General features: G+C 42.0%; 1 protein-coding gene across 6 annotated transcripts in view; it reads right to left on the reverse strand.

The window, feature by feature from the left end:
• The window catches only part of LOC121286718 (receptor-type tyrosine-protein phosphatase delta-like), a 471,126-nt gene that overhangs the window by 165,564 nt on the left and 279,779 nt on the right, over nt 1-25,783 (reverse strand). For all 6 annotated transcript variants that reach the window (XM_041203736.1, XM_041203735.1, XM_041203734.1 and 3 more), the window contains 2 exons: nt 3,277-3,549; nt 1,991-2,572 (listed from right to left, as the gene is read on the reverse strand). In XM_041203736.1, the coding sequence (XP_041059670.1) occupies nt 1,991-2,572; nt 3,277-3,549 (855 nt within the window). The remainder of the gene's footprint in view (nt 1-1,990; nt 2,573-3,276; nt 3,550-25,783) is intronic.

Raw genomic sequence — 25,783 nt, forward strand, 5'->3', positions numbered from 1 at the left:
CTGTATTGATTGCTTCTCATGAAATGGCAGTCAGATAACAGGCAGCATCCTAAGCTGACTAGCAGACTTAATGCACCACAGCGCAGGTCAGATCCAGTTGACATGACACGCCACACCAGACATAGTAGTCCAAATCTAATCTAACGTTAAATAGTTCAAGGGGAAAGGGCATATATCAAGATACCACCATGCATGGGAATGTAATAAAGTCAAATTTTACAGTCACCACCCTAAATTGTATTTTTTTTTAACATTGACAACATGCCTTGGGTATTACACGAAAGGTCAGACAGGGCCATTAAGATGATCTCATTGCTTTATCTGATGAAGATAAAGTATCTCCACAGACACTCTCCTGTTGGTCACCATAAAGGCAATAGCATTTATTGATCCAAGGTCTATCTAAAGCTCACAAACTTTACTGTGTTTGGTTTCTTATGAAGCATCTTTCCTTTACTCTGCCTGCTAAGATTTTGAAGTAACATGGAGCCAGGAGTCAGCCAACTGTAGCTGACATGGGAGAAACTGGTCTCTCCAAAATGGCACTGCTTATAGCCCCAGATACACTGGAGCTAGACTGCAACTCTTCAAATTCCTGCTGCAATTTTACATCCCAAGGAATTTACATCTGAATATATTTTAATAAATTAAAATATTTGTTTCGATAGTTTTCCTTCCTGCCCTCCTGAAGGCATTAAATCTTGGCTGTAGTTGCTGACTAATTTTAAACTTCCTAACCCAGCGCTGTTGTACATTCCCAATAAGTGCTTCAGCTGAGGCCAATTAACACAGCACAGACCAGGGGTGGAATCTTCTTGATCTATATTGTGCAGCTTCTGACTAGATAAACTTAAGAAGCCATTGGATGAGCTCTGCATAACCTAAAGCTTGTTTCTGAAGTGACAAGCCTGTTGAAAAAAATCCCTCAAGTACTCTAGGGAAATCACGACTGAGCTAACATTCCAACCTCCTGGTTCAAGCTTGCCATTGGGTAGCTCAGCTAGGAACTTGAAGGAATGATCAATGGTTCTGAGTAGCATCTCCTCCAGTGTTGAGGCATAATGAGATCATCAATGAGCTGGGTCAGAAAATAATCAACTCAAAAAACTGACCTGCGCTGGGCTATATGTGACTTCAGCCCCACACCAATGTGATCAATTCCTGACTGCCCTCTAATGTAGTCTAGCAAGACATTTTCTTTTAGAAGGAGCACCAGCACTTTCTCAAGGTGGCTAAGGATGGGCAAATAATGCCGGTATTGCCAGCAATACAAATATCCCAAGATTGAATTAAAAGCAAATTTTGTTCTCACTTGATTTGGACAAGTGTGACTTCAGACTCTGCAGAGGGAATCTGCAATGAGGTCTTCCAGGGATGTAATGGGTCAGGTGGTGTTGTGGACATGGAAGCCACCCTACTGTGCAAGATTGCTTCTCATTTTTGGAGTGGGGAGAAGAAACAAGTAGGAGCGATAAACAAATGGCTTTGAGAACTATTTCAGTTAGAAACCACACTGTAACATTAGTAAAGAATGTGTTGACATATTCATTAATAGACTTGTGTTTGTACGGGGCATGGGAGAGAGATTATTCTGTGACTAAGGTTTTCTTCCTTAAAGAATCATCACTGCACAATGCTAATTTCCAGACTGACCCAATCAATTTTCACTCTGTAGCTCCATGTATCTGCTAACTCCTTTCCAAACCCCTATCTTTGCCACTTGGGCCCCAAGCTCATGAAAATCTACGAATCTTCCCTGTTCAGTTATCAGATGGTGAAGAAAGCTAATGACTGGTAACAGAAAGTAGAAAACATTCACTTTGAATTTGGTGTCGATGTGAGAATTATACAAATTGTGCTGGGAACTAGATACTTTCTTCAAGAGATATCTCAGACCTGGAGTTTTCTCTTCCATGAGCCATCAGTCTTACAGTGAAAGATGCCAAACAACATCAGGGATATTGTGCAACTAATCACCAAATACACTCACCTCCCTGCTGGGTTTTGACCTGAATTTCAGATGACAGTGGCCCATCTCCAACAGAAGTGAAAGCCAAAACCTTGACACTGTATGTTGTCTGTGGTATTAAGTTGGCAACAGTTGTTAAGAGGCTGTCATCCAGATTGTGCTTCTGCCAGTTGCTTACAGGCTGCTGTGGCTCCATTGTATAGTAGACCCGGTAACCACGGATTTGGCCATTTGGCTCTTCAGGCTCCTCCCATTGAATCAGCATGGTGGTTGCACTCAACATCCGTGCCTGGACGTTCCTTGGAGAGCTCGAGGGCACTTGCTCACCAGTCCTTGTCTCCACTGTCTCACTGGGCGGACCCTGACCAATGGAGTTGACAGCAGAGATTCTGAACTCATAATCAGAGTAGGGGCTCAACCCGCCAATACTATAACGTAGGGTTTGGATACCGTCTATGGTCTGGTAGAGAACGTCCGTGTTCTTGGGCCTGTACTCAATGATGTAGTAGTTGATGTGATCAGGATTGCCGGAATCCCATGTTAAAGTCACACTGGTGGCAGTTGTCTCCACAACTATCGGAGTCCCGGGGGGCTTTGGGAGTGCTGAAAATATCAACAGTTAGACATGGATGGTTAAAACATGCATGAAAAAGGGTTTCAAACCAAGATGTTCTGACCCTTATTTGTACATAATATAAAACTTATATCATCTACATGACCTTTGAATCCAGGAGCTTAACAAATGTTTTTTTGCAGGTTACCAGGATACCAGGCTATGGCTCAGTTGGTAGTGCTCCCAATTCTGAGTCAGAGGATGTGGGTTCAAGTCCCTATCCAGAGAGCCAAGCACAATTTAAAATGACACTCTGATGCAGTAGAGCACTGCATAGTTGGAGGTGTTGTCTTTCAGATAAGACATTAAACCGAGGCCCCGTCTGCCCTCTCTGGTGGATGGAAAAGATCCCACAGTGCTATTTCAAAGAGATGGGAAGTTATCCCCAGTCAATATTTATCCCTCAACCAACATCACTAAAAGAGATTATCAGATTACTTTTTCATGGCACCCTGCTGCACACAAATCGGCTGCTGTGCTTCCAACATGGACTGCGGTGGTTCAAGAAGGCAGTTCATCACCACCTTCTTAAGGGCAACTAGGGATGGGCAATAAATGATGGCCCAGCCAGTGAAGCTCACATCCCATAAATGAATGAAAAGAATTACAACTGTATATAAAAAGTATTTAAATGGTCGTGAAGTGTTTTGGCATGTCCTGAGGTTGTGAAAAGTTTTATATTTATTTTCATTACCTTTAACAATAATCTGCGACACAGTTTCGATCACCCCAAGGCTGGACATCGCCATGCATGTGTAATTAGCAGACTCCCGGACACTGTTAAGCTCCAGAACATTCCGGCCTACAGGCATGTCATCTTCTGGCGTCAAATCTTCAGTTCCCAGCATCCATTTCACGTAGGGCATGGGGGAGCCCACGGCAACGCAGGTAATGTTCACACTCCCGCCGGGCACAATCTCTTGGCTGAGTGGAGGGCTGATGGAGAACCTAGGTGGAACACGCCGAACTGAGGGCAGGACACAGAAAGGTAACAACAAGCAAGAAAATAAGAGTTGGCAGCATTTGAAAGATCCAGCACAGTAACAAAATGAGTCCACAGAAAGCACATTCGTAGCACAAGTGTTCAGTGACCAGTCTGAGACCCATCACAGCACATTGAGAGGCACAAAAATTTATTAGTTAGTTTCTCATCTTAAATGTGTGTTGGTTCAGGGGTAAGATCGTGAATTCCAGAAATACAGGCACATGCTGAGCTCCCAGTCACGTGACATCACCAGCCATTGTTTATGTGGGGCCATACTGATTTGTGCCCCATGACAGCATTCTACAACAGGAGAGATATAGGAGGAGGAATCACCTTCAGATCATTTATTCAGGAAATTCTCCACAATAACGAAAAGGATAGGTCATGCGGATTTTGCAATGAGTTTGTGCCTTCATTTTTTACCACGTATATCCACAAAGGAAGACATCCATCTTAATTGCAAAAAAAAACCCAGCAATGTTAAAAAAAATTCCGCTTACATTTTTTCACATAAGAGCACTGGGGGGAAGAGCAGCCCTATTCTTTTTGTTGTCATACATCGCTGCTTCTCATAGCAACCATCCTTCAAGGGTATGTAATCTAGCCTTTTCACTATGTTAACGATGCATAAATTTGGTCCAGTTTTGATGGTCTTTCCTTCATGTAATAGTCTCGTTTCAGTTCCAAATACAACTGCCTCCTCCTGTCGGGCAGTCTTGGATGACAGCCAGGCGAACAAGACTGGAGTGCTATTCCAGTATAACATCTTTTTGCACCGCTGATTTTTAAAATAATTATTCTGGTGATCTACCCATAGCAGTCATGCTCATCTATCCTCCTAACTGAGAACTAATTAAATAGGGAAGCTCAACTTCCAGGGATAACATAGTTGCTCCAATAATCTGTCAACGTGGAACCAGTGCCTTCCTGCTCAAAATGATGTCATCAAAAATGGACTGGTTCGTTGGCATCACCATTGACAACTGAGCAGATAACTGGAAAAGTGCAATTTCTCTGTGGTGGTTCAACTTACACAGGAAATAGGAGATTTCCTTTTGTCTCAGAGGGATAGACTGGCCAGTACAGATACACGGTATCCATGTTCCAGTTATTTGCTACATCTCTGCTGAATGGAATCGTCCTCAAACACCCTTAAAGGGTTTTCATCCAATCTGGTAGCAAGCCCTTGTGAAAAAAAATCTTGCTGAACATGTTTCATTTATCGATCAAATACCATTTCGTGACAATAAAGATTTTTTTAAATGTGTGTGCCTGCCACGAATGAATGGCAGGTTTAGGGAGAATTAAGTCAATGGTTTTGGCCACCGGATTTCATTTCATCTCAACTCACCAAAAGGGGATACACACAGTTCCAATTTGTAAAAAAAGCTCTTTGCTAATATTGTCAATAGAACTTTCTTTCCCTTTTCCCTTTGATGAAAAGCTGATCCATTGCATTATCTCCCACCATCCTCCCTGCCCATAAAAAGTTCAGTTGCCCGTTGGCAGCTTGATTTTAATAACAAAGTGACAAGCAGCCGTGACCCATTTGGTGGCCTTATCCAACCCAGTTCGGTGTAACTGTTGATGAAAAATGAAAATATTGGCCACCAAATCCATTGAATGGGTGTAGCTGGCTGGCCAGCCATGGGAAAAGACTGCAACTGAAATGCGTCCATTGACTGTCATCTGTGATGTATTGGAGGTGGCCAGAACAATAAAGATGAGAAACACTAATGAAATTTTTGTGGTGCAGGTATATCAACTGTACGAAGCCTTTTCAAGATATTACAAGGATCCATCAAATAGATGCATCTATCAGTTCACAGACACCATGCAGAAGGTAGAGAGATATATAAATATATATATGCACATAGGAATATATAACTGGAGGATCGCTAGCATGCCCAGACGGATTGGGGAGGGACCCACTTCAATGCTGCGTTACTTCCAGCCGATGTGACAGAATGTGGTGGCTCACATTGTCACATCGCAGCAGTCCTGGCAGAAAAAGGAAAAAAAAAACAAATAAAAATAATAAAATAAAAAATAAAAAATATAAAAGAAATGTTGACTACACCAACAGGTAGTGCATCTCCTTTGCTTGGAAGTGGATGCAGCCTCAAGACCTTACACAGTCGAACATGGATGCACATGGGACGAGACAGAGTTGCGGCATGGACAACATATGGGGGAGGGAAGGGTGGGAGGAAAAGGGACACTGGGGATTCGCATGCAGACACAGGCAAGGGAGAGGTACAAAGGGACTTGCTAGTAGTGACAGCCAGAGAAAGACAGAAAGAGAGAAGGAAGGGGAAGAGAGGGGCAGGGGCGAACCGTTCAGGCACAGGTACTGCACGCACCAATATTAGGCCTGTGCCACACTCACATCCCCGATCCACAAGTACAGGCCCACTTTAAGAAACGCACAGACTCATAAACCTGGAGAGGTCTCACGTTTTCACGTAAATTGCTCTCAGGTTTTTCTTTTTTGCACACTTAAATCATAATGGCATGCCACTTATCACCAGTTCCTAAATATTCACCCATAAAGTGCCACTAATGTGGCATATTTTGGTTGTCCATGTTCCATCTACAACAGTCTCCATAATTCTGTCATTTTTTTCCCCTCACATCTCCCTGTACTAACTCCAAGTACAACAATGATCTGTGGAATGCTAAGGTTGATAAAGGGGCCCATTTCAGTCTTCAAAGTCAGACTTATAGTTTAGCAGCGATAATAGTCTTCTATATAAGATGGCTGCCCAGAATCCCAGGTGAAAGGGGCTTAGGGTTATTGGAAAACCACTAGGCAGCAGCCTGTCCTGCCAAGGAACTATTAGCAGCCTGGCCTGCCAAGGTGCTATTATTTTTCTAAAAACCCTCACCCTTCAGTAGTAAACCAGTCCACATTTGCTTCCATAGATGAATGACCATTTGACTTGTATGCCCTTCATGCAACTGTTAATTATGGCTACAAGTCCCTGGTTACCTGGCTTGAAAATTATGAACAAATCATTGTAACTGGGCAAACTATCACCCCTAGCAATACAGTACTGGACTCAATGGAGCTGAATTTTGACTGCTGTCCAAAGTCAAAGCACTTTAGGAGAAGACATTTACCACCCCTGGTCCAGTTATTATTGTACACTTTAGTACAACTGAACGATTAATATGTTCGGGGAAGGGAGGAAACAAGCTGGGTAACTCTTCCCCATAAAAAATAAACATTCTTTTGTCTTCATTTGTTGGCTAACTTGATCAAGATCCCATAATCAGTCAGGTCACAAACACAGCCCAGGTTACCAAGATCCAGAGGTGAAGGGGAAACAAATCACAAGTGGCTTTGGGGCATGTCATAGGTAACATTTCTGCAAGGAAAGCCTCTGTGGGTCACTTCCAAATGATTTGCAGGAACAGATATTGGGCTGTCACCTCCAGGGCTATGGGAAATGGCCCCACTCTCTCAACCATGAATGTATATGGTGCAGGACGGACCAAATGGGAAGATAAAGAAAAAATAACTTTAAGTAAAGAAGGATTTCTCACAACGAACAGAAAACAATGTTCCAGTAATCTAACTTTTAACACCTTTTCTTTGTATTTCATAATGAGAAGTCAAGGCAAAGGGGCAATACCAAGATATGAGAAACTTTGGCATCCAGCCGGAATCAAACTGCAGATCTCTGAATCTGAATTTTGGATTCATGTTCCCCCAATACCCCAGTCACTGGACTATACTGGAATAGGCAGAGTTGCTGCCCAAGCCCTCAACTGTTCAAAGATGTCAAATTCAGATTCTTCCAAACTATCTTGCTCCTTGTTTCTACCATGGCTCCCTCATTAAAGGACAGTGTTAACCTCATTTCTCTGAATATGGCTTGTACAGTGCCACATAACTAAAATAAAGACTAGGTTCTTGTGACTCACCCAGGCTCATGCTTGCTCACGAGTTATAAAGTAGCACTGAGTAGGACAAGATTTCCGCATGCCCCCCCACCTCCCTCCCCTAAAACCTCTGCCCCAATCATCCTCTTGCAGATACAACATGGACGTCAGAAAGTGGTTGGCTTATCAGCAGTGGACAGTGTGGTAAGTGGACGGTCCTACAGCGAACGCGCCACAGCAAAGCCACATGGTCCTCACATCCTTCATATTGGACTATTACCACCAGCAAGCACCGGATGGGAGAGGCTCCAGGAACTTACACGTACAAGATACAGTTTGCAAAGAGACGCAGAGGTCGAATGTGAGATGCATACATCGAGTTACCATGGTGATTGAGGTGGGGAGGAGAGGGTTTTGAACTGGCAGTAAATTAAAGAGAAGCACCATCAATCGGTTTGTGATTGAGACTACAGGGACATGTGGATCAAGGCTTGAGGGAAACAACTAACGAGCCCGAAGATTGAAAATAGCATCAAGAATGGCAGTAAGGGAAGAAAGGAAAGGAGGATCTGAAAGAGAGACACTTGCAAAACGTAATAGAAACTCAACTACCTTAAAAAGGAACACTTCTGTAGAGGGTGATAAATAGAAAATAGAAGTAATGTATTTGTAGAACATAAACTAGCCAAACATAGGCAATTTAAAAACAAATTTCTCCAAATAAGTAGTGCATTTTAATGAGGCAATGGCAGTACCAGAGAATATTTGAAATCAGTTTCCTTTTCCCCAGCCTGGTCTAACAGGAAATAAAAAGCATGAAATATCTGGAACCGGTTTTGATGTTTAACTGTTTTAATATTTGTTCAAATTTTTATGCAAGTATTTTAGTTTAGTTAATTTTGTGCCTCTGTTCATTTGTATGGATGTGTGTTCGTGGACTTGTGTATCCATGTCACTGTGTGCGCTTGTGCATACACCTATGCTTATAAGTGCGTGTGTTTGTAAAGATGTGTTTGTCCATGTTGAGATGTGTCTGCATGCAGGAGTGGACCTGTTTAGTTTTCAGTAAGTGCATGTGAAGGTCTGCATGTGTTTGTCGGTGTGTCTGTGTATATGTGTGTGTCCAGGTCAGTGGCTCTACATGTACTTATTTACGTGTGCACGTGCTTGAGTGTGTAGATTCCTGTCTTTGTGCCTGTGCAGGCATGTACAGAGAAAATCCTGTTCCATTTATTCACGTTCTTTGTATAATCTGAAATTGAAGGATTATTCATGTTAGAGGAGAGGATAGAGTCTGGGTGAGATTATCCCACAAAGGATCAGTTATGATACAAACAAGGGATACATGGATACTAAGGCTGATGAAACAGCCCAAGGAAGGAATGCTTTTTTTGGCCAGATTTTTAACAAATAATTTTGTTCAATCCCTTTAAGCAAATGTGTTAAATCCTGAAGGCAAAGAGGTTCTTCCTCTAATCAACATCCAAATTCGCAACATATTGCTCAGGCCTGTGGGTAACAGCCTGTCTCAGGTTCTTGAAAGGCAATATTGATAAGATGCTGCCTACGAACCTTATTCAATGGGGATTAACATTTGACTACCCTGACACACAGGCCACAGATCGTCACATACATCCTTGTGCTCATCATGGAGACAACAGGAGTCATTCCATCTTTGGCTGAACTAGTCATATCCTGAAGAACTAAGGACAAGCTAAAGACGTAGTTGGAAATCATAGTCCCTAGAGATGCTAATCTCAATGGCAGCAGGAATTGAGAGTAGAAGTCATGGTGTTCAAGCTGCAATTGGACCGACACCCCAAGATGTGATAGACATCACACAGAAAGCAAGGAAGCATAGGATCAGAGTAATGAGTTTATTCTTCAAAATAAATGAGGCACATCAAAAATAATTGATTTATGGCCTCTTTTTCCATTTTATCAAATTTCTCCCCATCAATCCTCTGGGCACTGACCCATTCATCATGGCACATGGAGAATGGCGTGTAGATGAAGTAAACATTTTCAATTGTTGATGGCATCATACCAACTTCCTCCTTGCCACAGCCAACATCCATACAAGCATACTGTTGTGCAGAGCCTCAAGAGCTTTTCTATGCTGAACTTTTCCCATCTTTAACCTTGGGCCTCCATCGCCAATTGTAGCATTCCTACTGCTGGCACACATTAATCGGCTCACTCAGCCCAGAACATAGGCTTTCCTGGCCTGTATGGATCACTACAAAACTGAGTAGTAGCCTGAACTGCCAGGACAACTGCTTCGAAGGCTACCTCTTGTTTGGCTAACTGGTAATATATTGGCATGGATAGAAGATTGGCTAACTAACAGGAAACAGAGAATTAGGCTAAATGGGTCATTTTCAGGATGGCAAACTGTAACTATAAAGTGCTTCAAGGATCATGAGGCCTCAACTATCTAATATCAATACTAATGACTTGGATAAAGGGATCAACTGTATTGTATCCAAACTTACTAGTCCTGCACCCGATAGGTTGATGGATGTACTTCTTGCTATGGGCAACTGAGTGATGGACACACCCACTGTAACATGTTGGCATACAAACAAGTCAAATTTGGATACAATACAGTTGGTCCCTTTATCCAAGTCATTAGTATTGATCTTAGATAGTTGAGGCCTCATGATCCTTGAGGCACTTTATAGTTACAGTTTGCCATCCTGAAAATGACCCATTTATCCCAATTCTCTGTTTCCTGTTAGTTAGCCAATCTTCTATCCATGCCAAGATATTACCACCATGAGCTCTTATCTTGTTCAGTGACCTTTTACATGGTCTTTTAGAAATCCAAATACCCTACACTTACTGGTTCCCCTTTATCCACGCTGCTTGTTACAGCCTCCAATAACACTAATAACTTTGTTCAATACAATTGCCCTTTTACAAAACTATGTTGACTCTGCCTGATTGTACAGGCCAAGTATTCTTTATCTGTAAATTTGAAAACCGAGCACACCCATAAACTGCACTTTTTTTGAACCTCATCAACTTTTAGCATGGAAAGTCTCTGACCTGAGCTGCCATGAACCCCGCTAACTGCGCCCAACCATTAGCATGTGAAGTCTAGTTGTGTGTCTGCACTGTTTACCTTGCGAACATTCTCCTAAAAGCATAATCGCAGATGGTATCATGGGTGTGAACTTATTTCAGGTACCTTGTATTTATTACTCAGTGGGACATCTTACTTTTCTACCCTTTTATTTACATTAGACTATAGCTACCCTCGGTTTCGGCCATTGAAATGTAAGTCGGCCTAGGCCTACATGTGGTACCCGAAAATCAAAATGATCTGAAATCTGAAATGTAATCGGCCCCAAGGGTTTCGGATAACAGATACTGGACCTGTATTATGATTTTCTAACTACCTCCTTAATAATATGTATGTTTCTATTTGAGTTGGATGATCAGCCATGATCATAATGAATGGCGGAGCAGGCTCAAAGGGCTGAATGGCCTACTCATGCTCTTGTTTTCTAAATGGATTCTGGCATTTTCCCAATGATGAATGTTTGACTAACTGGCTGATAGTTTCTCGCTTTCTGTCTCCCTCCTTTCTTGAACAGTCATGTTACATTTGCAGTTTCCCAGTCAGCTGAGACCTTTCCAGAATCTTGGAAATTTTGGTAGATTATAACCAATGCATCCACTACAATATCTCTATAGCCATTTCCTTTAAGACCATTGGATGCAAGCCATCAGGTCCAGGGGATTTGTCAGCCTTTAGTCCAATTGGTTTTCTTAGTACTTTTTCTCTAGTGATCGCGATTGTTTTAAGCTCCTCCCTCCCTTTTGACCCCTGATTTTCTACTAGTCTTGGGATGCTTTCTGTGTCTTCTACTCTGAAGACAGATACAAAATACTTGTTCAAAGTCTCTGCCATTTCCTTGTTTCTTATTATTAATTCCCCTGGCTCAACTTCTAAGGGACCAACGCTTACTTCAGATTTTTATATACTTGCAGAAGCTTTTACTGTTTATTTTTATATACCTTGCTAGTTTCCTCTCGTACTCCATTTCTGTGCCTCTTTATTAATTTATTTTAGTCACCCTTTGTCAATCCTCCTGGCCCACAAGCACTGCTATAAAGGTACATATCTTCTCCCGGAAATAATCCTCGCCTCCCTTGAGCTGCTAGGTTTCTCTAGACGTGGGAACTGTGATCAGCCAGGATTAAACTTGCAAAGTAGATAAAATCTGAAGCTGGCAGGCTCATTCAAATACCTAACTGGCCAACCCGCCTCCTGGGAGTCAGTTGGCTGCCCGCCATCCCCACCCAGCCTCTGTTTAGCTTGGGAGTGGGAGTGTTGGAGGTCTATTGGGATTGTGAGATGTTGAAAATTCATCATCTCACCTGGTCCCACGTCAGTCATTTTTGGGCTTAAAATTCAGCCTGTATACCTCGACACCCGCCTAGAGTTACTCTACAACAACTAGCAGCACTCCCTTATTTTGCTTCTCAATGACCCAATTTCGGGCAAATCTGGGATCTTATTTCCTTCATTCATGAGATGTGGATGTCTCTTGCAGAGCTAGCATTCATTGCCGATTGCTAATTATTCCAAGGAGGTAGTGAAACAACCTCAGCCTCACTTAAGTGTACAGGATATAGATCATATATCCTGAGCTGAGTACAATGACAGATGCTCAAGGATCCCTAAATCAGATCAAAGTAAGTAAGGGGGAGGGGAGAAAAGAGTTGGAGAAAATAGGCTTTTGTCTTGGTTTGGTCAGGCATTTCAGGGCTTATTTCCAGCCAGACATGATAAGCAGTCTAGCCTCAAGTGCCACATGAGCTCATCACAGCACTCCAACTCTTCCAGGGTTCATCCTATGCCTCAATCAGCAGAGTAATGTAAACAGTCTGGATTTTGCTCCACAGAAATCCATGTGTAATCTGGCTCCACTTCAGATACTGGCTGAGATAACATAAAATAAATGATTCCTAAGGAGCGAGGAGAAAGGTTTCTTTCCTATTTTGCATGGCAACAATGTTTCATTGATTAGGGAGCGCAAGGCCAGCACGGAACATCAGACCAATGAAGGTTTGATTATTTCAGTGTGTACCTACCCTATAACCTTCAACCCTGTTCCCTATCAGATACTTCTGATCACATAATTAAAGGCCACCCATTACAGTGACGCCTCTCCCACCTTTGCAGGTTCAAGCAGCACTTCAGTAAATAATCTAGGCTCACACTTCAATGCAGGAGTGAGGAAGTGCTGCATGTTTGGAGTTCCTGTCTTTCAGTGGATGGATGTTAAAAGATCCCATTACACTATTTTGAAGGAGGGAGGGAGTGCTCCCCATATCCACTTCAATCTCCCTCCTTCAACCTACACTTGCAAATTTAGAGCCATCCAATGGCTACTCCTGGGATCTTACTATGTAAAAAAAGGCTGCCACATTCACCTGTATAACAATCACTGCACATTAGAGTAAGTTGTCATATGTGAAGTGCTAATGATGTTTTTGAGATGTGACAAGGTACTCCATGAGTATAAGTAATTTTCCCTGTCCAGGAGACAGGCTACATTATCGAGACATGCAAGGTCCATTCTCACTGAAAACAGCATTAGGGTCATAGTGTGATCAGTCAGCACTTATTATCGTTGTAACATCATATGTGATGATGCATTGTTTTTCCTGAGACTTGCTGTTTTGACTTCTACATCCAGTCCCTTTTAAAACAAAGTTACAGAAACAATTATGACAAGGCTCAAGGGGAGGGTTTCATCATTGGTTCAGAACCTCGGAGAACTTAAGACACTGAAAAAAAGAAGCTGACTTCAGTTTCAGTTGTGTTTTGCAAGTGTTCATCTTTCAAAAGAATAAAATGTAATTCATTTTGCTTTAAATTGGGAGGGGAAGGGAATAGAGTGTTCGAGGCTATTTCTTTGAAAGTGTGGCAACACTGGATAAATCCGAGCCCTGATTCACAGAAGAATGTGACAGTGAGTACATTCAGGGAGGAGTGGGTGGTGGCAGGGGAGGGGAGAGGAGAAGGGAGAACTTCATCACCAAATAACCTCCACAAGGCAAGCTACACTGCATCAGACACCAAAGCACCAATGAGCAAGAAGGCACAGATTATCTGCCATTTTGGCAAGAGCCATAATCTGTGCCAAAATGTTGAAAAGCCACAATAATTTGCATCTTCCAGTTCATTACTACAATTAGATTACACCAACCCACTGAGAAGAGGTTTTTAAATAAACATATAAAACTCTACTGGGCTGGTTAACAGGTACTAAAAGGGAGAATGCAAATTTGAAATATGTCCCAACATTTCAGGCACTTAAAGAAAGCTCATTTAAGATGGGATAACCTCCTAACCATTCAAAGTGGCCTCAAATGCAGTATCTGTCATAATGCTGAACCACACAGTACAAGGAGACCAGAGCTGCTCTAAATAGAACCGCAGATATACGTTGAATCCTAACTTAGATTGACATAGTTGGTAATTTCCAAATGGCACTGGATTATTATGCTGAATTGGAAGCCCATACCATCAGCTGGAGGATAGATGCGGACGATGTTGTATAAGGCTAGTCTCTAAGTTTGCTCGGAAACCCTCATTATTAGTTTAATTAGCACAAAGTTGGCTGGCCACCGTATCCTTTCTAGTGCGACAGCTAATTGGTTTGAAATGGGCCATGGATTTTAGAAGGTGTAATCTAATCAATTGGAAGACAGAGAAAAGCAGTGCAGGATCGCAAGAGCAAAGACAGGCAAACATAGGAAGAGTTCAACATACCAGACAGTTCAGTGTTTCCACTGCACAAAGTGTGTTCTAATGCATGATGATAACCACCTGATAGAGTCCTTTGGCGTTGATTTTCTAACATCAGAACTCTTGCTAACTCTAAAGTATAACTTTCACACGCGTTTAACACCGGATTTGTAAACAGTAACTCCATTGATCCCATGAACCCAGCACTTGACTCCAATTCCAATCATATGTCATCATTACAAAATTCCTCTCTGATGTTCTAGCAGTCATGTGACATCATAAGGCACATTAAATTATTCAAAAATGAGTATGGAGATTAACATTTGTCTCTGAATACAAATTTAAGGTGATCACCTTCAAAACTCACTCCTGAAACTATCACTGGTAGACTGCAGTTTAGACTTTTTGTACAAGGACTCAAACTCTTGAGTTTTACTGCTCTTTGTCCATGTACCCTCCATGCAACAAAGGTGAATCATCTATTTAATACAGGTCAAACGGACAGTGCCAAGTAAGCTTTGGCTCTAATTTTGCCTTAGGGGAGTTTGGTCATCTAAGCTAGAAAGGAACAGGGTTGTGCTAAAGCACCATAATGTGCCTGGTGCCAGTGGGAGTCCATGTTTGCCAGGTGATAGCTGTTGGATTTTCTCATTCCTCCTGCCTCCAATTCTGCACAGGCATATGTGTTGATTCCAGACTCCTTCAAAGTTTAAGGTGGCTCCAAATTGTGGTGGATTTGATTGTAAATACATAACCAACTGTTGTCCAGGCAACAGGCTTATTGCAGGCCTGCTCTTTAGAGCCACAATATGTTGCCTCAAATCAGTCTTCTTCATCCATGACAGACTGCCGCCAGTCAATCAGATCAAACAGCTAGTGCCATTTTTTCAAACAAATGCATCTAATTAATGCACTAAAGAGCCATCTGAGTATTTTCCTGCCAAATTAAGAATATGCAGGAAAACTATAGGATGCAGCCAAGGTCAATTCTCCGGCCTGTCCTCAATTTGGCAAGACCATTAATTCATTTTTGCATATAGCATTTTAATCTTGGAATCTAATTTTGTATTACTTGATGGTGTTTTTAATGATGCAGGTTATTGTCCCTCCTATGAGCCATGGCTGAATTTAATATGACACCATTAAATCATCATCAAGGCCTGCCCAATCAAGCTGAACTAATCATAATCAGATGCAAGAAACATCTCTGAGCTCTCAGTATAGAGGTGGAAGATGGCAATGGAGGTGTGTGATTGTGGGAGTGGAGGAGAGTTCAGCTATTTCTGAAGCTAACTGGGTGGTAGGTGAAAAGGTTATAATAGGCAACAGTGAGCTAAAAAATAATGCACAGACTCATACCTTTCAAACTAATTAAATTCTCCCCATCCTTGAGTCCAGGAACTTAATGTGGGCTGTGTGGGCTAGGTGCTTCCTCACAGGGAAAGGCGATCAAATTCAATGGAAAAACACATCCTGAGCCACTTCCACATGCCTGGGAGCAGGCCTGTTCACCACCAGCTCAGTCATGCACTGTGCATAACCTGAGGTGAAAGGAAAAGAGAAGTGTGTACCCTCCCAAACATAAAGGTGGCTTTCTCTTTCTCCAAGCTAAGCTTGTTATTACTGCATTCATTCAGCTGATCCAAGACTGCCATTACAATTAACTGCAATGAGATATTACATTTCAGCTTCTGTCTTCACCCCAAACTTTCAACACATTCTGTCACATTGGGAGCTTGGCTGGCTCAAGGATCATCCCACTGCTGACTCGAGAAGTAATATTGATCTGGGAAGGTTGACTATAAAGAGGACTTGGGACCAGAGCTGCAAAACTGAACTTGAAAACCATTACCAGTCCATGTAGTATCAGCAGTTTGTTGTCATTGAGGCTTGTCTTCACGAACCAAAGAAATTGGACTGTGTGGATTTACTCCAGTTTGATCCATCTTATGCTCAAGGTACAATATCAACACAATGGCAACATTGATGCAGAGAGTATTGTAGCATTAGTTCAGTTATTAACAGAAATAAGCAGAAGCCATAGCTGTAAGCGAATCATTTCAGGTTTCCTGGGTCCAAACCACAAGGCTTTCACAAGACCCAGATGCTGCGTGCAGCCTGCAGTTGATTAGAGATAGTAATAGGGCATGTACCTGTCTGCACAGCTTTCTCACCTTCCCGAGATACTAATTGTTTCTGGGGTGCAGATCTTTGGGTGCATACCTCTTTCTACCCCACTCCAAGAGTCCATTTTACATATGTGCTCCTAACTGCATGACACAGGCAGCCAAAGCTTGCTCCTGCCCTTATCTGACAACCACACACACTCTCCACCCAGGATTAACAAATGGCTGTCATGAGTGAGAATCCATCGATGCATTATAGTCCACGTTAAATCTATTCAATTCTGTTGTCTGCTATGTTTGAGAGTTCAACCGATGACTCAGATAAAATGGGATGGTTGATAAACTGGGAATATTGGCAGATTATAGAGGTGTCATATCCTCCTTTCTTCCACAGCTGAATGGTCTGTAGTAAACCGTATACAGAATACAGGCTACAGCCAACATGTTGGTTTAATATTTAATATGGATATCAAGACTATGGAGGAAACACACAGTAGATAGCAGGAATGATGTGCTTTAGTTATGAAAGACTAGAGAAACTGGGCTACTTTTCATTAGATCAGCAAAGGTTAATGGGAGATTTGATTGGGGTGTTCTGAATTATGAGGGATTTTGATAAGATAAATAGTGAAAATCTTTTTCCACTAGTTGGTGAGCCAGTAACTAGGGGGTAATGAAGATTACCAATAAGAGGCTAATTTTTTTTAAATACTGAGGGTTATTAACATGTGGTATGTTCTTACAGCAGCAGAATCCATAACAGCTTTCAAAAGGAAAGTAGTTAGGTCTCTGAAAAATAATGTGAGTGTGAGGAAGGAACAAGAGGAAAGCATTACTGTAACTCTAAAAGCATTACTGGACAGTTCTTTCAGAGGGCTGCCATAGGTGCAATGGGGGTAAAGTATCCACTTCTGTGCTGTAATACTCCAAGGTAGATATTTAACTTGCTGCCCAGGTATTAAACTGGCCTTGTGGATCAGTTACTTGTTGAAGAAGCTACCTGATTCTCATTTACAATGATTTCAATGAAAATCGGGCAGACCCCATAATTGGCAGTTGATCCACAACGCCAGTTTTATGCTCAAGGGTGAAGCTAAACGTCTATCCCATGACTCCATTTTGATTTATTCAAAAACAGCATGTAGGGCACAATGAACTGCATAGCAGTCTTAAAAGGCCACTTTGTCAAAACGCACCATAAGTTGAAAGCTGCTGATTCAGAATACTGCTCTGTTCATTCTATACCAGTGTTCTGTCAGGGTGCTTAGTGCACCGTGACTTACATTAGACTGTGCAAGCACTAAAGTGGTGTCTGACATACCAATTGGACAGCCTGTCAATATAATAATAAAGGTTGGTGCAGCGTTGATATACTGTCACTGTATGTCACTTGGAGAAGTAGTAAATAAGATTGGATATTCTTGCTTTTTTCCCCCTCTCTTCTTCACTACGCTCTGCTACAACTCATGCTGAGATAATGGTTCCACTGGTAGTGGAGGCCTTCTGGTAATTTATCCAATTGGCCTTTCTTTACACATGAGCCTCCACAGTGAATGTCAGTAATATAATGGCAGCCTACACAGCAAAGCCTGATGATCTCGGGATTTGTGTGCTCTTGGGATGGTAACCAGGAGTAGAAACTAGAAAACATTTCTTTCTGCTGTTACCACAGCTTAAACAGTCCAGGGGCTGAGTCTGAGCCTAACTGGTTTGTAGTACAGCTGAATGTTGCCTTTATCGCCGAGAGGTCCTGGATATCACAGTTGGAATCTGTGTTGATAACCCTCATCAGAACATCCCAACTGCAATAAGAGTTTTTAAGCCGAGTGATAGACTGTAGAGGAAAATTGGATTTGGAAGTCTGAACATTTCTCAAATGTTAGGACTGTTCAAACATAAGATGGTATTCCACAACACCATTTATTATTGGGACACCACTGCCTGAATTTCTAATTGGCTCCAAAGGCAGGACCTGAGGTGGGTGGGCAGGCATAGAATTACATGCTATGAGCTGCAAGTGATGAATAGCCACTTGAGCCAATTAAGGTCCCTTTCTTGTGCTGACTGGCATTTTCCAGTCAGCAGGTGGGGCCCTTGAAGCGGCCAAAACATAAAAGCAGGAGGCCATTCAGCCCATCGAGCCTGCTCCACCATTCAATACAATCATGACTGATCATCCACTTCAATGCCTTTTTCCCCACACTATCCCCATTTGCCTTTATGTCATTGGTATTTAGAAAGCTGTCAATCTCTGCTTTAAATATACTAAATGACTGAGCTTCCACAGCCCTTGGCAGGTAGAGAATTCCAAAGATTCACAATGCTCCAAGTGAAAACATTTCTCCACACCTCAGTCCCAAGTGGCTTCCCCCTTATTTTGAAATTGTGTCCCCTGGTTCTAGACTCCCCAAACAGGGGAAACATCTTCATAAAAGCAAAATACTGCGGATGTTAGAAATCTGAAATAAAAACAAAAATTGCTGGAAAAACTCAGCAGGTCTGACAGGGGAATCATCTTACTTGTATCTATCCTGTCTTTTCTTTAAGAATTTTGTTAGACAGCAAACTACTGAAATATGTAATTTGTTAATCAGTTGACTTCCCCTTTAAGAGATATGGGCTGTACTTTATGTAGCAAATGATTTTCTTTCATCCTTGTACCTACAGGGCTGGAATTTTTTTCCTCTTAATGACTTTCAAATTTCTTCAAATAGAGGGTCTGAGACGAAAGGATCAACGAACATGAAGACCTGGAGTCAGTAAATCCTCATTAAATTAAGAAAAAAAGGCCAAATTCAAACCTTTTGCCTATTTCCAGTCTTAATTACTGTCTAAATACAGCATAAAGGCAGCTGAGCCATGCTTTATTGAGCAAACTGTTGTCAGAAACCATCAGGGAGCTCGCTCTTTCTCTATCTTTTCTCCTTCTGTGTGATGAATTATGGGACTGAGCAGGAACTGAGCCAAGAGCAGTAATAACAGTGCAGAATATTTCAAATGACTGGCAGGTTTCTTTTTTCTTCTCAGTGCTTCTGTTTTCTCTCTTTCAGCTTGAAACTATTTAATTCTTTCCGATGCATCCCTGCTGAGATTTTAGTCCCAAATCCTGCTTCACTTTACATTTGATATTCAATCTAAATGTCACTATCATAACCCACCGCCGCTGCCCGCACACACACACACACACACACACACACGCACACAGAGCGTCTGGTATCTGTTTGTGTTCATGGTGGGGTGGGGGGAGGGGAGATGAGGTGAAGTTGATTATGGAGCAGATAGTTCATTTTTTTCCTTATGATGTCACTTTGCCCCAGTGTGCACTGGTGTGCAAGTCTGCAGTTTTGTGCCAATGTGCACTGGTGTGCCAGTGTGCACTGGTTTCCTAATATGCTGCCCCGTTGAGTGGAAGGGCGAATATTAGAGGGTCAATCACCTCTGTACATGTTCACACATCTTTAAGGGGTTCTAAACAACAATTGCTGGAACTCTAAGAGCAGGCAGGTTGCCCTCTTTTACCCTGGGAATGGAAGACAGGAAATCTAAACAGATGAATTGAAATTCCATTGACTCAACTGGTTAGTTCCAATCACTGTCCTGTGTTCATCTACCTCAACTGGGCAGCATGGAAGTTGGTCTAATTGATGTACGTGCCCTGGATTAGGGAAGGGGGAAAAATCAGCCCATTTCCTACTGCTGATAGATATCTAATGACATCTTTAGGAATGTGTGTGGACCTTAGGTGAAGACAGGGTTAAGCTTGGCACGTGTTGTTCGCCATTCCTGCATTGGGTTTACATATGAAAATCAAACACTTCAGAGAGACCACCAGTCAATTTGCTGCCATTGATTATTTTCTGCGTCCCATCCCCCCCCAGCTGGGAGAGTGGCAAAAATTTCCCCGTAACCATCTCTTTTTTGCTGCTTTTCCTTTTGCTGCTGTACACTACAATGATAGTTTCAGCAATCTAGTCCAACCACATTGCCCAGCTCCTTTCGATGACTTTTATTTAATTCCTAGGCAGACAGAGAATTTATGGATTCTTCCTCAAAGGCCCCTTTTAAATCCTTCCTGTCCTTTGCTTCTCTTTCTCTCCCAGAAATGGGATAATTCAGTTCTGCTTAGGACACCAGCCGATGCCCCAAGCTCGGGATGGTCTTAAAAAAAAATCAGGCAGACAAGCAGGCACTTTACACTGGGATCTCGGAGGCCCATTCTTTTACTGGGTCAAGGACTCCTTGTGCTGGGAATCATTTTGTAGCTTAACTCAATCAGTTTTTTGCATGATGAGGGGTGAAACGTCAGAGACCATGGCAAAGCTGCATTTTTCTTACTCCCCCTCCCTTATGCCACACAATATTCCCCAATGGAGATAACAAGTACACCTGCCAATGATGCTATCGAGTTCACCCCCGCCCCCCCCACCACCCACCCACCCACCCGCCCACCCACCCACCCCGATGGGCAATGTTGTTGTGGGGATGTCACACTATTTACTTTTCATGATTAGGAATGCATCGCACAGGGAAAGTCAACTTCTAAAACTGAGCTCCCATCACTAACATCTACAGGGGGATTTTGGGTGAGAGTGGGGATTCCATGGGCTGGGTTAATATTCAAAATATGGCACACAAGGAGTGATAATTTACAGTCGACACTCCACATCAGCTAAACTAGAAGTTTATGAACTTGTCTATGCTATTCAGCACATTGTAAAATGCATGAAAAACTGAAGCATCAATTTTCTAACCTGCTTTACAGTTGGCCTCTTTTAGGGACAGTCTCTCACACACACATGCATACACAAACACACATGCACACAAACACACATGCACACACATACCCAGACATACGCACGCACACACACACATATCCAGGCACACACTAAGTTGGATTCCAGGTACCCTCCCGGTGAGTCATCTAAGGAAAAGAGGCTGGAAAAATGAATGAAGGTGGCGAGGGGTGCACTGGCTTAGAGGGTGAAGAATCCATAAATTCTCTGTCTACCTAGGAATTAAATAAAAGTAATCGAAAGGAGCTGGGTGATGTGGTTGGACTAGATTGCTGAAACTATCATTGTAGTGTACAGCAGCAAAAGGGATTTAAAAACAAAATTCTTTCATGGAATGCAGCCAGCATTTATTGCCCATCCCTAATTGCCCTTGAGAAGGTGGTGGTGATCTGCCTTCCTGAACCACTGCATTCCATTGTGCCTGTATAGCAAGAGAAAAAGCACAAATCTCAAGAGTAATCCTGAGTTTGTAAGGAGCTCTGTTCCAGACCTGCCTGGAGTACTGTGTACAATTCTGCTCACCACATTGTGAGAAAGACATCCAGGAACTGAAGCAGGTACAGCAAAGTGCTACTGATCTGATAACTCAATTAAGACATCTGAGATGTGTGGAAAATTCTGCAAAAGCTTGGAATGCTGACACTGGAGAAGAGAATGCTCACAGGTAATCTTAATGAAGTAATCAAATCCTCAAAAGATATAGACACAATAAAGATCAACATGTTTAATACAGATTCTGCTCGAGAACACAGCCTCAAACTTGGAAGAGAGAGAATGAAGAGACAGTTAATGTTAACTACTTGACACATAAATGGTGAATGGATGGAATGATGGTCTGCCAAAGAAGGCAATGGGAGATCATTAATTTGATGATGCAACAGCATAGAGGGGTATGAGAGATAATACAATGGGACTTCTCGGATGGATTGTAGTGGTGTTTCCCAGCCCTGTCCTCTCCTATGTATCTATAGGCCACATCCTGAAGTCAACATCCTGTGCTCAGCCTCAACATTGTTTAATTTCCACCCCTTCCCCCACAAGGGGGAATCAATCAATTATTTTGAAAATTAGGAAGAATTCTGAAACGATCTCAATGCGTGTCAGATGCAATATAATAACTTTATTGTTGCCATCTCAGGGAAACCTTGGAAGACAGTACAGCACATTTTAAAGGCTGCCATTTTGGCACCTTACCTTCCATTTTACCTTCTGACACTGTGTTCACTTCGATCCCACAATGTATGTCACAAAGCATACCCATAAAATACCTTCATATTGCAAAATCTACCTTCGCCTCCCTGCCCTTCCCCACACACAAAGTTGTCTTATCAGGTAGTTATTATTCAGTGTAAATAGTATAAATAGGTGCCTGGCAGGCTCCAAGCCCAACTTTAAACCTTGAAACCTCATTGAAATGCAGCAGGAACACTGTCTTGTCATAGCATGTTTTAGCGTGACATAGCAGCATGCAGCATGTTATTACATTCTCCCATCATGCACCAGGCAACAGTGTACAAGCGCCAAGGTATCATCACCACAAGGCACAACACATTACCAAAACAAGTGGGGGAAAACTTTTGGGATGCAAAAACGGGGACCCACAGACTAGTGCAAATTATCTGAACTGTGCTGTGGGGTTTAGTTTTTTTTTAATAAAAAGATTATTCATATGTAATGTGGGTTAAAAAAAGTAAAAAAGAAAAACACACCAACCTTCTCGTAGCTCTGAGGGATGTAGGGGGTTTGATGCGGAACACAATGACATGGGGAGAAGAGAAATAGGGGAAACACAGAGAGAGTAAAAAGGCCTCTTCAAGGCTTTTAGCTGCAACATCTACTCTCACTAACGACCTTTGACCTTTTCGCCTAAATCTTCAAGAATCATTTTTTTTGTGTGTCGCCTCAATAATTAGTCCTTCTGAGGGAATTGATTTTTAACTCAAACAATTCCACTGATAAATCAAATTAAAAATAAATAAAAACTAATGCAAGGCTGTTGTATTATCTTAAAACACATAAGTTAAACATTTCCTTTATTCCCTTTCATCTCTTTCACTTCTTTCAGTTGGCTTCTGATTTTTGACAGCAAGTTCTTCAGAAATAAAATTGCCATTTCATCGTTCTTCCTGAAGTCTTGGAAATTAGGCCCCATCTCTCCCCACCACAGCAGCCTTCTTAAGGAGTGAAAGAGATGCAGCTGTATTGCTCGCATCGCTGAGCAGGAACAACCGACTCAAACTCTCAGCCTCTGTGCTGAGCGCGCGTCAGCCTGCAGCTCTATGGACAAGGCCTTGTCCTACAAATTGACTGCGCGCTCGTCGCTCGCGAGAGGAGTCCGCTGTTCCCACATTGCGGCCACAAATCCTTTTTAAACACAGTCAAACCTTGTATGTCGCAGGCTAGGCAGGAAAGCTCGGAGAGGGATCAAATATCCATCCCTCTGACATTTTTATAATCAAAATTAAAATTACAGGAAAAAATCATTTGCGTTATCGTCAATACATCACCAATGACCTTTCACCTTCCCATCCAATTGGTATTTATATCTTTCCTAATATCATTACTTGTCTAATGGCACTAGTTCAAAGTAGAATTTTTCAAATGACATATACTTTTCCTTTTAGTAAACTTCATCCATGACCTTTAAATCCCCAGAGGTCAAATCTTCAGGAGGATGAAGCAATCATCAAGCAACTGTCCCCAACACAGGAGTCAAATCGTTGCCTTAGTAACCACTTTATCCTTTGAAGAGGGAGCTCAGGGGCATTGATAGTTTACAGGCACCAGGAAAGAACACAATTTTAACAAAACAAATTACTTTCTTATGTTGTGAGTGGTACTTTACATAGAAGGCATGCAAGAAAGACAATATTTTTTAACAATTTGTATTCTGGTAAATTGACTGTAGAGTGAATTCATAACTCTCTGCTGGGAATGCTGATCCACTTACAGTGTAGCCATTATGTTAATATACTGCATTAATATTTCCCCTTTGTGTTGTCATTTCATCATTTTCAAATTATTAGTTGTTACAGCACAAGGAGAGAATGGCCTCAAGCAGCTTTGTACTGTTTGAACAAGACGAATAGAGAATACATTAGAAATATATGCCTATGAAGAAAAAAAGCTCAGTGGCCACATATTTAGGAGACAGGGCTAAAGCAAAAATGATACCTTTATGGCCAACAGATTTTTCTGACTTCTAGCGCTCATTGAGGGATTTGGATGGAGTGGGGAGGGTGGGGGGGAGGGTTCAGTAATGCGTTTCCACTCCCAGTGTGAAGGTTTCCCCTTCTGGGAGCACAAATCAGTAATGCAGGGTAGGCAAGGCAGAAAATCTTACATCCAGTGGTCAAACATGCACTGTAAAATTCAATGATGCTATGACACATTTTTCTCCCCCTGCCATTGGACATTAAGACACAGATTTACTAAGTGTCTATGCATTTGTGTGTATGCCCTATACAAGATTTCTAATAATACAGAGGTGGATTAGTGCTCAGAAAACCTTGGCTCTGTGGTATTAAATCAGTTTGATAGACTAGCTCCCCTGAAGCAAGATTAAGAGCATTCTCACTTTCAAGATACTTGCTTCTGCTTTATTGATATGGATCTCTGCCAGTTTCATGCAATCTGGAACTTAAAGTTGGCAGAATGAACTACAATGAAGATTGGAAAAGAGTCACAAATGGTGGAGAGTGACCAGGCCACATTTCAGGCGAAGCTGTGCACAGCAACACGGTAACATAGTCTAAACAAATGCAGCTACCACCTACAGCCTGCTTTATTGCATAGAATTGGTCTTTTGGTACACCTTAAACACCAGAAATCTTGAAGTAGCTTTTTTATTTTGCAGCCAAAGATTTGGCTCCAATGTGCACTCAGATATTGGAGAATATCATATTTTTATAAAAAGCAAAAAAAAAGAGGGCCAATTGCCATCCTTTCATCTCCTGGGCTGTAGCTGGAGTTGTGCCCAGATGGATGGGATGAAAGTCTTCTTTCTGTCAGCTGTTAAAGAATCCAAAATTTAATGAGTGAATCCTCCAGCTCAGCTCTCAACGGACTTGAATTCACAGCACAGAACTGCTCATAATTCAGTATCAATTCACTCTGATTGGGAAATTTTATTCAGCGAGGTTACGAAGAATGCAAGGCTTTAATTGAAATGATTCAGTGCTCCACTCAGGAGTAGTCTCGAATAGAGGTTGAAGACATGGATTGTCCGCCTTGAGGTGTTGATAGGATTATGCGTGGAGGGACAAAATACATGACAGGCAAAAACCTAGCATCAACATTTCTGGGCCGAGCAGTGACAGAGTTCCTCAGTGGTGTCATTGTGGAGAGTTACCAAGGAGAAGCAAGGCATTTCTCCACAATAAACAAGAGAGTCAAAGGAAGAGGCACTTTCAATCATTCTTGAGTCCTTGTAGACTTTCCCGCACGAGCAGAGATATCCTGCACAAGAACATCATTTTCATCATGGTCGTAGCTTTAGTTTTGAGATCTGCACACCAGTTTCTTCCAATTTGAGGCTTTGATCTTGCAGTTTAAGGTATTGACAATGCATTCCTTTACGATCATTTTTGTGTATTCATTATTCTAGAACTGAACCCGTCAAATAATCTACCACCTGGTCT

This window comes from Carcharodon carcharias, chromosome 14, assembly GCF_017639515.1.
Source record: "Carcharodon carcharias isolate sCarCar2 chromosome 14, sCarCar2.pri, whole genome shotgun sequence".
In the NCBI taxonomy this organism is placed as follows: Eukaryota; Metazoa; Chordata; class Chondrichthyes; order Lamniformes; family Lamnidae; genus Carcharodon; species Carcharodon carcharias.